Source organism: Canis lupus, chromosome 25 (assembly GCF_048164855.1).
Source record: "Canis lupus baileyi chromosome 25, mCanLup2.hap1, whole genome shotgun sequence".
Taxonomy (NCBI): Eukaryota; Metazoa; Chordata; class Mammalia; order Carnivora; family Canidae; genus Canis; species Canis lupus.
The window spans coordinates 38421698-38434804 of record NC_132862.1 but is presented as its reverse complement, the minus strand read 5'-3'; the positions used below and the strand labels follow the sequence as shown (position 1 = coordinate 38434804).

At 45.8% G+C, this 13107-nt stretch overlaps 1 protein-coding gene across 1 annotated transcript in view; it reads right to left on the bottom strand.

The window, feature by feature from the left end:
• Positions 1-190: 190 nt before the first annotated feature.
• LPCAT3 (lysophosphatidylcholine acyltransferase 3) overlaps positions 191-13107 on the bottom strand; it is a 40518-nt gene continuing 27601 nt past the window's right edge. The window contains exons 2-13 of the mRNA XM_072799214.1: positions 6437-6544; positions 5791-5897; positions 5126-5219; positions 4913-4950; positions 4274-4452; positions 3363-3471; positions 2535-2621; positions 2268-2434; positions 1313-1460; positions 1076-1234; positions 835-963; positions 191-599 (exon numbers count right to left, since the gene is read on the bottom strand). Of these exons, the coding sequence (XP_072655315.1) occupies positions 847-963; positions 1076-1234; positions 1313-1460; positions 2268-2434; positions 2535-2621; positions 3363-3471; positions 4274-4452; positions 4913-4950; positions 5126-5219; positions 5791-5897; positions 6437-6544 (1313 nt within the window). The 3' untranslated portion in view covers positions 191-599; positions 835-846. The remainder of the gene's footprint in view (positions 600-834; positions 964-1075; positions 1235-1312; positions 1461-2267; positions 2435-2534; positions 2622-3362; positions 3472-4273; positions 4453-4912; positions 4951-5125; positions 5220-5790; positions 5898-6436; positions 6545-13107) is intronic.

The window sequence follows — 13107 nt, the reverse complement described above, 5'->3', positions numbered from 1 at the left end:
TGTAAACTGGTTGTTGTCCTCAGGCTTCAGGAAAAAAGACGTGAGGTTACAGTGTTTGCAGTTTGGTTCCAGGCTTTGCAGGTAGGCTCTGACTCCAAACTTCTGGGAGATCAAGGAGAGAGCCCTGCTTATTTCAGCTATAGTGAGCCTGGAGGGCTGTGTGTAAGAAAGCATCCAGGAATGCTAGCAGTGAAAAACTGAACAAAGAGAAGTGATTTTATCTGGTACAGTTCCAAGGTAGAAAAAGTGGAGCAGGTGGGGCCTGACACCTTCCCCTCCCCCCCATGGGGGGGGTGGTGGTAGCGGCACATATACAATCATAGTAAATTGGCAGAAGAAAAACACAACAGATTCCTGGCTAGAGGGGGAGAGATAAGGCAACGTGCATGGGGGAGCCCAGAGGGGAGACATGGGCCCTCTACTCCTCCCACGAGAGTCTCCCCTTTGGCCCCAGATGAAGAGTTGGCTGGCAGCAGAGGCACAGCTAGGAGTACCATGTCTTCCCACTCCCTGGCTTCTCTGTTCTCTGTGCTCTGAGGCGAAGGAGTGCTGTGGAAAGGGATACGAGTCATTTCTGCACCAGCCCTGCTCTAGGCCACCTGCAAGAGAAAGATACTTGATTGGCAGGCTGGTCAGAATCACTCCTTCTAGTCCCTGGTCTCCAGCTCTTCCAGCTGTTTCCTGGCAAGCCCAAGTTGAGTAGTCCGTGCCCCATGCTGTGTTTCCTAGAAGCCAGGCCAACTTGAGATTCACTCCAAATGTCCAGTAGTCCCTGCCTCCCACCGCCAATCTATTGCTCTATTCTGTAACTTGGCTACAGGGATGTTTACTTACCAGGGGAATAGATTATCCCATTTTCTTTAACTTTTCTTTCCTTGGCACCATTGCTTTGTGAACATAAGGCAATATAAAGAGTAGGCTCAAGAAGAAGACGTGGCCGAGAAAATAGATGGACTTATACACCTGTGGAGAGATACAGGCCACCGAGGTAGACACGGGGCAGACACCAGCCCTTACGTCCTGAGGTTTCAGCGATTCTTCCCCTACCCATCCTTGCCAACAGGCCCTTGTTTACCTTAAACCATTTGTCCCATGTGAAGAGGCAGAAGGCAGTCATCGAGTAACCCATGAAGAGCCAGTGGATGGTCTGCTGCACCAAGTAGTAGAAAGGTTGCAGGACAGTAATGGAAGCCAGGTTGCTCAGGGTTGGGCTCTCCTGAATTAGGCGGGCAGCCTGGGGAGCAAAGGGAGAGGTCATCAGTGTCCTCCCCCTTCTCATGTTCCCTGTTCACCCACCACCCTTCAGGCCTACCTGTCTTTCCACAATAACAATGAGGAATTCCATCTGGAAGCAGACCAGGTATCCTGAGTGTAGTCCATGCCAGAGGGCCAAGAAGAGCAATGAGAGTCCCTGGGATAGTTCTTTATTTCCAAGGAACTTGAGTCGTTTGAAGAAATAACTAGAGTAAAGAGTTGGGGGGGGGGGGGGGGGAGATGAGCCTCAGACCAGTCTGCACCGCCACCATCTCGCCTCTAGGTTCCTAGTGCCCTGAGGTGTGCAGTGGTGGCGACTGGCTCCTGCTTGGGGTAAAGGAGGCAGCACCATCGGATTAGTTTTAGAGATGAACATAGGTGAAGTTACCACTCAGTTCAGACACAGAAAACAGACCCCAAGCTTAGCTGGGTGAGCCTGGGCAAGCCACTTCGTCAACAGGTGCCTGAGCACCTGCTGCATACTTGTGCCTACAGGGGTGAGCAGGACAGACCAGCTCTTGTGCCGCTTACACTTGTGTGTTGGGCACAAAGATGTCAACGGCAATGGGGAACATAAAACCAGTGGCAGAAATGAGATTAAAACTCGAGGCACTTCTGGGGTGCCTGGGTGGCTTGGTCGGTTGAGTGTACGACTTGATTTCAGCTCAGGTCATGATCTCAGGGTCATGAGATGGAGCCCTGCATCGGGCTCTGAGCTGGGCATGGAGCCTGCTTCAGATTCTCCTCCCTCTGCCCCTCACCATCTCTCCCTCCCACTCTCTAAAAACCAAAAACAAAACTCAAGGCACTTCCGGGTCTTGCTTGTGTCTTGCAAATATGACAGGAATGGGTTTTGGGGAGATGGGAGTGTGGATAAAACTAAGTACGTGTGTGTGGATGACTGGAGGTTCTACCCAAAGTGGTAAAAGATGGATGGTACATCTGTGCCCTTAAATCTGGGAAAGCGGCTGAATGAAGGAGCTGGGGCCCAGACCTCCCCTCCAGTGGCTTACCGGGCCACCCAGGCATTGGTGTTGATGTTGAATGAGGCGATGGTGCCTGTGAAGCGGGGGGTTGTTTCAAAGAGCCACACCTTCATGTTGGCACAGGCATCCCACTTTGCCTTTCCGCGTTCATCGAAGTCATTGAAGCCCAGCCCTGTCAAAATGCACACTCCTTCCTAAGGGAAGGAGCCACTCTGTTAGCCTTCTAGCTATTCTCCTCCCCACCATGCTCCACGGCTTGCTGAATGAGGACCCTATTTCGTCTTTTCTACTTACTGTAACCAGCCAACAGGTGACATACTTGTACAGCACAAACTTGCCCCAGAGCAGCATGTACATGCAGCGGAACCAGAAACTGTGGTTCTTCGGAGAAAAAAGAACACACACACGTTAGGGCGACTACCTGGGCAAGGCAAATTTCCCTCAATGCTCTTCCTTTCCAAACGTGCTGCTGACTACTGCACCTGACAGTCTGCTGGGCTGCCCTTCTAACAGGCTACAAGGAACACACAGGGAACCCAGTGAACATCCATTCACCTTTTCCTTTGTAGAGTCCCAGAAACAGAGCTGTCCCTAACTCTTCTAAAGCATCGAGCATTCAGGAGACCAAGTATTGAGGAACTTTTATAAATCCATGGTCAATGTTAATTTAAGAGGCAAACCTACCCAGAGTGCGTAGGGAACTGCTGCAAGCCTTTCAGCTGGGCAGGAGCAAAAGCCAGCACTTCCCCCTCCCTTGGTTTTTGAATTCCCTAGAAGCCCCCAATCTATCAAGAGAAGAAAACAGGCTGGAGAGGACCGGAAGCTACTAGGCTCCAAGGAGTCACTGGCTGTAATAAATCAAGCTAAGAGCTGCTCCTGAGGGAGGTAAGGGGTGCTAAAAGTGCACCTGGCACAGCCCTGTGCCCGCGAAGGTCGTTCAATGCTGGCTGATGAGCATGTCCCGGCCCGGCTGGCATGGACGCCAACTCTCACAGATCTAGAGCAAAACCAACATGCAATTGTAGATGGTATTACCCACTTCTTGGCTATCTACAGGGATCCTGGCCTGTCCATTTCTAGCTCTGATGCAGTCAACCTGCTGCTGTGTTAGTAACCACTCACTTCATAGTCTTCAGTGAGGAGATAGTCTTCTGTGATGTGGGGGCTAAGTAGAGTGTAGCCCACTAGGTAGACGAGGCCCAGGCCCAGGCGCTTGAGAGCAGGTATGGTGCTGGAAAGGAATGAGCAGGGTCACGACAGGCAGAGGCTGGTCCCTCTACCTTCTGACCTTAATTTACGGAGAGGAGTGTTTCAGAGTGGCTACCCGCCTGGAATGGGACAAGTAGCTCTCTGTCCAAAGCCGATACTCAGTGTCAGGGAAGAAGCTTTATGTGGCTGGCTTTGAGGAATGGTGAATGCAAAACCCTGCCATTCACAGGCAAGGGAACAGTGTGCTGGAGTCTGGGGAGCTTCCCCTCGGGGATGCTACAGGTCTCACGGCCTTGTTGGCCTTCCCGGTCCACACTGGGACAGAAAGGCCAATGCAGAGGCCAGGAAGTGACCAATTCTGAATCTGCGCCTTCCTACTCTGAATCCATGCTTCCACACAGGCTAGACAACTTCTCAGGAAAGGGTTTTTTCTGATAACTTCAATTTGCTACTGTGATATACAGATACACATTTTTATATATTAATTTTTTTTTTTTTAACTGAGAAAATGGGTTTTAAAGGCATGGACATGACTGGGCAAAATACTGTGGCATCAGAGTGAAGTCTTATGTTTGTGCTACAGGGTCAGAATGGGTGGCTGGAAGTAGTCGAGGTTAAAAAAGGCCCACTGCCTGTGATGAGCAGGTACAGAGTGCCCATGACAGCAGATGGCCCAGGGACGACGAGGCACAGACTATGAGCCAGGACTATGCTGAAAGACACGTGGGGGGCCAGCTGGGACTGGCCTTCCGGAAGTCACCTTGAAGTGGCTTTGTATTGGGTGAGACACCTACACAGAGGTCTTGACCAAGAGGGGCATTTACCTGTTTGGTATCTTCCCTGGTATGTCAGTCAGCTGTCCCTGCACCAGCTTCATGTAGTGGTTCATTGAGAACTGGGGCCCTACCAAGAAGGCCCCATAGAAGTAGGAGAAACCAGCAACTTCCAGCAGGGAAGGGACACCCCGTATGGCATATTTCTGTTGCTCAGAGGACAAGGAATTCTATGCCGAGAAGAGAATGAATGGTTCAGGATAGCCTTGCATCTCCCCACAAGAGCCAGTTTGTGTGTTCCCCACCCTTGTGCCCCACTGAACCGGGGTTCTTTAAACAGCTGTCTCTTTGAGGGCACAATAGGGAGAAAAGTCATTTGCTTCACGTTGGAATGAGTATGCGCTGGGCAGTGGCGGGGCGGGGTGGGGGGTGAGGGTAATTTAGCAACAGCTGGCTGCTGCTCTTCCAAATGCCATGCTGGCACTGATCTCTGGACTTTGTGCATGAGCTGGATCTGGGGAAATTAGATTTGTTGATCCTTGCTCAGTGCTATCTGAAACAGAACTCACATAGGCTGGGGATGAGGGAGAGACTCTGCTCCTGGCCTTGGGGTCCAGTCTTTTGGTAGTAGGAACCTTTTTCTCCTTCCCTCTGGCTACATTCCTTAACCTCTCTGTGGAGGATACTTACCAGATCCTTCCCTCCGTCAAAGTAGTCAACAGCCAAACCTGAGCAGAGAGAGAAGGTGTGGGTAGAGCAGAGGGAGGACACTGAGGATGTGGCCTGTGGGCTGAGTATAGCCAGGAGCATAAGGGGGCGGGGCACAGGACACACAGAGTAAGTTTATGGTGGGACAGGGAGGAGCCTAAGTGTAAAAGGGAAAGGCAGCGAGCCACCACTCACCAATCAGCTTCAAGGTCAGGACACAGTGCGGCATTGTCCACTTGATATCATAGTTGCCAGTGGCTGTGTAATAATATCCAGCAAGAAGGTAGGCCTACGAGGGGGGGTGGAGTTTATTCTACCACTTGCTAGGGTTTCTTTATTTTCTCCCTGCTCTGAAATCTACTGTATTCTTTCATTTTTTCCGTTCTCCTGCTCTCCTCTTTAAAGGCTTTAAGTTCCTATAAATGGAAGAAAGCGAACCTGTAGAGGGGAAGAGACGTGCTCAAGGCTTCTCAGCAAAATGAGGGCTTAACAGAGAATTCAGAGCTTAGAGTCTGTGGCTCATTTCCTTCCTTGCCTTTAAGTGACACCACTCATGGCCAGCTAGCTGGGCCAATCCTGGTCAGAAACAAAGACCCCGAGTGGCCACAATCCTGTGTAAAGGGTTAGCTGGCACCCTTCCCTGGAGGCAGGTGAATATCACCAATACCATCTGCAGGGAGCCACCTGGCACCCGTGAAAAGTGACCTACCTGAAGTCGTGCTGCTAAAGTGATGCTGGGAGAAAGGACTAGAAACTGGATCTCCTAGCTTGCTTTCTCTCTGCCACCTTCCTCCCGACCTTCCCCCACCCCAAAGTGCTGTCAGCTGTGATCTGAGCTGCTGAGGGAGCAGCGCGTTTACCATCTGGAAGCAATAGGTAGTGAGGACGGCAGTGATGGTGCGGCCCATGAGTCGAAGGATGAGGAACTGAAGCACAACACATAGCAGGGAGTGGTAGAGTTGATTTCCTGCATGCAGAGGGAAGAGAGCACAGCTTAGCTTGTGGTTGTTGGGGATTTTTGTTGTTGTTTTTGTTGTTTTGCATTCCCACCCTTTCTGAAACTTCTAAACACAAAGAGAATACTTAAAGAAGAAACCTTGGTATAAGGTCTTTTTGAAAAAGAGACTTGTGTTTTGGAGGTAGGGAAGGAAATGAATTGTATAAATATAAGGGACTGTCAGGGAGTTACTGTATTTTTGAATGTTTGAGCTAAAGGGATGCTCCCGAAGAAGGCTACTTGCATGTCATCCAGTGACAGCCCCAGCAGAGAAAATGATGGAGTCAGCCCAAGGTAGCCACTCTCAAAATGTTATCGGAATGATCGGATGTACTGAAGAGGAAAATTAAGCTCTGTTCCTGTGCATACAAACATTTTTTTTTTTTTTTTTTTTTTGCAAGCAGAACATCCTAACTTCCCTATCCAGCAAATTCTCTCCGGAAATTCTGTTCAAGTCTGCTCTTTCCTGGGTTTCCCTCCAATCGTGGTGCCACTGCTAATTCACTCACCAAAGTTAAAATAAGCGATTGAGAGGCCTGTGAAGGTGTGGAAGAGGTGGATGAGGTAGCTGTCCTTGAAGAAAAGGTAACGCCGAAAAAACAAAGCCAAGGGGTAACCTAGAGGGGAGAGAAATCAGTAGAGTGTTACCCATGCCTGATGCTCTTCTGGTTTTGTCTTAGAAGTTTAACTGGCATGAAATGCAGCCCAGAGTGGAAAATACGTACATTATATGGACGGCGACAGAGAAGAGCATTCCTAAGAATCAGAAGTCTCTTTCAAATACAAATTTAAAACTGGAGATATGAATTGTATATGGAGGCAATACAAAACTGGGTTCTAAGACTAGGTTTCCCTTATGGCCCTACTAAATATTGCTTGGCTTTTTCTCTTGCATTTTTTTTTTAAAGATTTATTTATTCATGAGAGATAGAGAGAGGCACAGAGACACAGGCAGAGGGAGAAGCAGGCTCCTCATAGGTAGCCTGATGTGGGACTTGATCCCAGGACCTGGGATTACACCCTGAGCCGAAAGCAGACACTCAACCGCTGAGCCATACAGGCATCCCTCTCTTGCGTTTTTCTAAATGACTCAAGGACTTAAGAGTGCCCAATTCTGACCAAAGACACTATTTTACATCTTAATGATCCATTATGATTTCATCACCTGTCATGTTAGCAGAGTAAGATCGGCTTATTTTAAGATTATTAAGAGGACATACATAAATTAATGTCGGGCTGCCAAGTTGTATTCCTGACTGCATACACAGTTGCATACTCCTCACATACTGAGGTCTGGGCATCAACTGTGCTAGGAGTCCTTGTGAGTATCCTGGAAAAATGTCATCTAAAGCTGAAGCTTGATTCCAAGTATGGTCCCAGGGCCATGCCTGAACTATAAGGGATCTCTGGTGAGGCCATAAACTGATTATGCATGGTGAAAGGCGGCTTGCTGAATTAAAGGGGTCACTAAAGATTGGGTATTCCTCAAACTACAACTGGCATGTTCCATGGTTTTACTACACGTCCGAATTCAGTGTTCCATCAAGAAGTCTGGCTAATGTGCTCAGCAACACTTCTATGGCAGGAGTGTGTGTGCAATGAATTGGAATCCCTGTGTCTTTCTGGAAGGACATTTCATCTACCCTATCATTGCATAATTAGCATTCTTGAGTTGCTCATGGTTTACAGTTGGTGCAATTCTTGCCGTCAAATTATAGATTGCAGTTAGTTTTTCATGGGCAGCATGGTGGTGAGCTTGGCTAACTCTGCACTGCTCAGGAAAGTGTTATACACAGAGAAAGTGCTTAATTATTTATCAAGTGAACAAGAAAATGGATAACCATGTTATATATTGGCCTATGTCCTGCTAGTCTGTTTTCCCATGCTTTTTCTCTTTTAACTTAACAACATAGCGGGGTACTTATCCTGGGTACTTACAAAACACAACTTATCCTGTTTTTTTTTTTTTTCCCATGTAATAGTGTATCAACTATTTGATCTTGGTGCCAGGATCTGCTGATGTTCTTGGATTGCTGTTCTCATCAAGGACTAGGCTCTTTATCAAGCTTACAGCTTCATGCAAGTAGTTAATTTTACAGACATTCTGTGCATCACTGGCTCATTCATTCGACACATTTGTTAAAGTCTACTGTATGCCCGGTATTCTGTTTGTAGAGTATAGGATGAGTGAGGAGGTAGCATGTCAGGGTTTATTTTCTTGCTAGCTGAGATGAAGTGATATACGATTACTAGCTCAAGGGAGAGGGAGACACTTATGACCCTTTCACAGTCAGATGAATGAGTGAAGAAACAGGATTGAGTTTCATTACATATCACATGGGCAGAAATTTGGCAGGGACAGAGCACCAGGTTAGCAGCAAGTTTTGCTAAGAACCAGAGCTAGATACTAGAAAGTATAGAATGGGGTCTAATTGCCTTAAATCTTTTGCTTTTTATTTTAAAGATTTTACTTATTTATTAGAGAGAGAGTGCGAGCATGTGCTCACATGAAGGGGTGCAAAGTGGGGAGGGCAGAGGAAGAAGGAGAAGCAGGCTTCCCACTGAGCAGGGAGCTCCTGACAACCCCAGGCTCGATCCCAGGACCCTGAGATCCCAGGACCTGAGCCGTAGGCAGAAACTTAACTAACTGAGCCACCCAGGCACCCTGCTTTTTAATGTTTTAGGAACAGGGGTAAAATGAATAGAAGCAATAAATAGGGTAGATTTTAAATATCTAGAGTACTGATAAATAAGTTCAGGTAGCCAAGAGTTTACCTCTTTAGGTGCTAAGAACTTTAACCAAATGGGGAGCCTGGGTGGCTCAGCAGTTGAGCGTCTGCCTTCCACTCAGTGCGTGATCCCAGAGCGATCCCAGATCCAGGGTTGAATCTGCAACGGAATCTCTGCATGGAGCCTGCGTCTCCCTCTGCCTATGTCTCTGCCTCTCTGTGTCTCTCATGAATAAATAAATACATAAAATCTTAAAAAAAAAGAGGTTTAACTAAATGGAAGCCCTAAAGCCATTTAGAATGCTTAAAATTAAAAGACAAAAAACCCCCAAATAAAAAACACAACACATTACTCTGCCTCAAGTCAAACATAATTTAACATTTTCTTGGTGATGTGGGCCATCATTAGAGTACAGTCATGACCTATCAAGGTGTGTTAACTGTTTGCGCTGACCCTCATAGGCCGTCTACTGCCCTGCATTCTGAGTTCTCGTATCCATTCTTTAGAGCTTTTATGCCCCTTTCCTTATTATTCAGGGATCAGGAGTCACTTCGAGCTTTTTCAGAGTGCCTGCCAAGAACACTTCCTTTCCCTGTTTCTAATTTATTGCAGGCCTTAGAAACCATAACCATGTTTTAAAGGTATTTAAAAAAAAAAAAAAAAGATCTAAGAGCAAGTCTTAGGTGCTTTCCTTATAGACTCAGTGCATAGGCCTGGTGACATCTCTCCTGGCCACTCAAACCCTCTTTCACCTGTTTTCAGGTATATGTTGGGGTGTGTGTGTGCGTGTGTGTGTGGTGGGGACCACTGAGTTCCATACAGGTAAGTGAAGTATTGGTGCACACAGGTAAACACACAAGATGGAGTGACCAGCAGAAAAATAAAAACACGGCAGGCCAGGTGACCCAAACAGAGGATTATCACACAGAATAGCAAAGCTGGGAATGAAGCCGCAGAGAGGAAGAAGGAATCGTGCTGGGCGAGTTGCTGGGACAACCCAGAGCTGATTTTTGAGTGTGTAAACATCAAACCTTACTCTTGGCTGCCGCTCAGCTCAGCAGGCTTTGGGGCCTGGCTGCTCTTCAGGGATGTGCTGCTTTGGGGAGGGTGTTGTCCTACAAGCTGTTTCTGGGTCTTAACGCTTTTTCATGGGAGCCAATGCTTAATATAATGGCTGTAGTCACCTGAAGAATCTTTGTTTTTTTTTTTTTTTTTTTTTTTTTTTTTTTTTTTTTAGTGAAGAATCTTTAAAAGCCAACAAAGCACCTCCTCACTCACTCACCCACCTGTGAGTCTGATTTGACAGGTCTGAGGGATGGTGACGTGTGGCCTGGGTTAAGAAGCATCGCTTTACTATAAAAATCCTAAGGGAAGGCAGCGGTCTGTACTAGGTCCCAAGAATAAAATTCTGAGCTTGTCAACTGGGGGTTATGGTCTTTCCTTTAATAGCACCAAACAAGCAGAGGTTTGTTTTATAAACAAATGTATAGCTTCATGCAACTAGTTAATTTTCTAGATATCCGGTGGATTGCTGGCTCATTTGTTCCTTTGACAAATGTTTATTCGGCGCTCACTAATAATATCCTGTTTATGAAGCATGTAAGCATTTGTTTGGCTATACTATTTCTTCTGATTATTTTTTAAGGGGGGAGGGCCTTCAGAAACTTATTAGCAGATGCAGGGTGATGATCTAATACACATGCTAAACCTGAGAACCCCGACTAGAATGGGAACATTCCAACAGCAAAAACTAGGGCATTCAAAATGATGTGAACCTTAAAGCTCACAGAATTGGGTCCTCCTCAGAGGTTTAGGGAGTCATGGAGTATCCAGCTATATTCTCCAGTCAGTCCCTGGATATTTACCAGGGCCTAAGTGCCATCTGAGTCAGAAACTAGGATCTGTCACAACCTAGATCACTCATGGAACTCCTTATTCTCTGTATAATAGTTGTGAAATTACTTATTAATCCTACACGTTCTGAGGTTTCATCTGAAGAAATAGAAATGAGGTGTTTACATTTACAGTCTGATAAATTTCTTTGACCTTTCAACCTTTATAGCTATTTCTAGACTCTGGAGGGATAGGATATGACCCCATTTGATCAGTCAGTGGTTCATATGACCCTGGTGTAAAGAAAATAGAGCATTTTTGGCAAGTGTGCGGGAGAAGATAGAATTAGACAGAACTGGTATGTGTTGGCTTAGTCTGATACTGATACCGGTTTGTCAAAAAAAAAAAAACAAACAATCTACCTCAAACACCATGCAAAGTGCTGACATAAAATCCACATAGCACACCAGTGGAGTTCAAACATTTTGGTCTCAGGACCACTTTAGACTCTTAAAAATTACTGAGGACCTCAAGCAACATGTTAGTGTAGATACTATCTGTCAATATCTACTGTGTTAGAAAACAAAACTAAGAAAAACTTAATTACTAATTCATTTAAAAACAGTAAACTGATGACATCATATGTAAATAACATACTTTTAATAAAAACAACTATATTTTCCAAAACAAACAAATAAAGCAAACCATTTAATGAGAAGAATGGCACTGTTTTTACATTTTTACAAATTTCTTTTTTTTTTTTTTTTTGTATTTATTTATGATAGTCACACACAGAGAGGGAGAGAGAGAGAGAGGCAGAGATAGAAACAGGCTCCATGCACCAGGAGCCCAACGTGGGATTCGATCCCGGGTCTCCAGGATCGCGCCCTGGGCCAAAGGCAGGCGCCAAACCGCTGCGCCACCCAGGGATCCCCTACATTTTTACAAATTTCTGGCCTTTGGCTAAATAGATAGCTGGGTTCTCAAATCTGCTTCTGCATTTAGTCTGTTAATATGTTGTTTTGATTAAAACATATGAAGAAAATCTGGCTTCACACAGATATACAGTTGGAAAGAGAACCTTAATAGTCTTTTCAGATCGTTTTGAATATTATTCTTTGATACTATACTGAAACTGGACAAGTAAGTAGTTTCTTAAAGGTTAGTTGCAATGCAGGACCTGCCAACCATATTAGTGAACTTTCTGCTGTTACATTAAAATCTACGGGCCTCTTGTGTGCTTCAAATGGATCTTTCACCCAGGCATGATTTTTCTAACACCATGCATTGGTCATTTGGAAAATATTAGTTCACTGAGTTAAGCAGATCTTCCAGATACTGACCTATGTCGTTAGAATACGATACAAAAAAAAAAAAAAAAAAAAATCCTGTTTCTTAAAAAAAAAAAAAAAGATTTATTTACATATGTATGTATGTATGTATTTGAGAGAGAGAGACAGAGAGAGAGGGAGAAGCAGACTTCCCGCTGAACAGGGAGCCTGACTTGGGGTTCAATCCCAGGACCCTGAGATCATGACCTAAGCCAGAGGTAGATGCTTAACCTACTGAGCCACCCAGGTGCATGCCCCAACCTCCCATCCTATATCTTAATATCACCACTAATTTTTAGCAGCAAAGTCTTTATATACCAAGAAGTTGTCAATCTCTTGGTAACAGATACAAGTTTTCCCAAATTCAAATTTTCACTTGAAAGCCTGAATTTTAGTACTGACTACAAATACTGTCAGTTATTTTGCTTGAAGTGAGAGACTCACTTTGTACATTTTCGAGAAACGATCTGCCAAATGCCCAAGTCTAAACAGCCACGGTTGGCCTGTCAGTCATTATTTCAAGTAAAAAATGGTGTTCAATGAAAAAAGAAGCTATTCGTTCAACACGCAGCTCAAACACAGCACAAGAGCTTTGCCTCCAGACAGCCACTGCCCTTCAGTATGTAGAAGTGCTTTGTGCAGACTTCTCATTTCTTCAAACAGAATGTGAAAAAGACTGTATTCAAGGGCTGAGATTTAATAAAGTAATGCTTCATCAAGGACTTTTTTTTTTTAAAGATTTTATTTATTCATGAGAGACACAGAGAGAGAGGCAGAAACATAGGCAGAGGGAGAAGCAGGCACCCCGCAAGGAGCCTGATGTGGGTCTCGATCCTGGGGACTCTAGGATCACACTCTGGGCCAAAGGCAGATGCCCAACTGCTGAGCCACCCAGGTGTCCCCCAAGGACTTTTTTTTTTTTTTAAGATTCTTTTTGTTTATTTGAGAGAAAGAGAGAGAGAGAGAGAGAGCAAGTGAGCATGAACAGAAGGGAGGGGAGAGGGTGAGGGAGAAGCAGACTCCCCACTGAGCAGGGAGCCTGAGGTGGGCCTCTATCCCAGGACCCCAGGATCATAACCTGAGCTGAAGGCAGACGTTCAACTGACTGAGCCACCCAGGCACCCCCATCAAGGACAGTCTTAAGTGAACATGGCCTTTTTGGGGGGAACTAAGAGTGTGCAGCACTGAAGAATACTGCTTGTGTGGTGCGGTGCTCCTGCCTTGATTCACGGTCAGGCACCAGAAGTTACAACCATTGCTTTTGTACCATCAGAGCAAATGTCGAT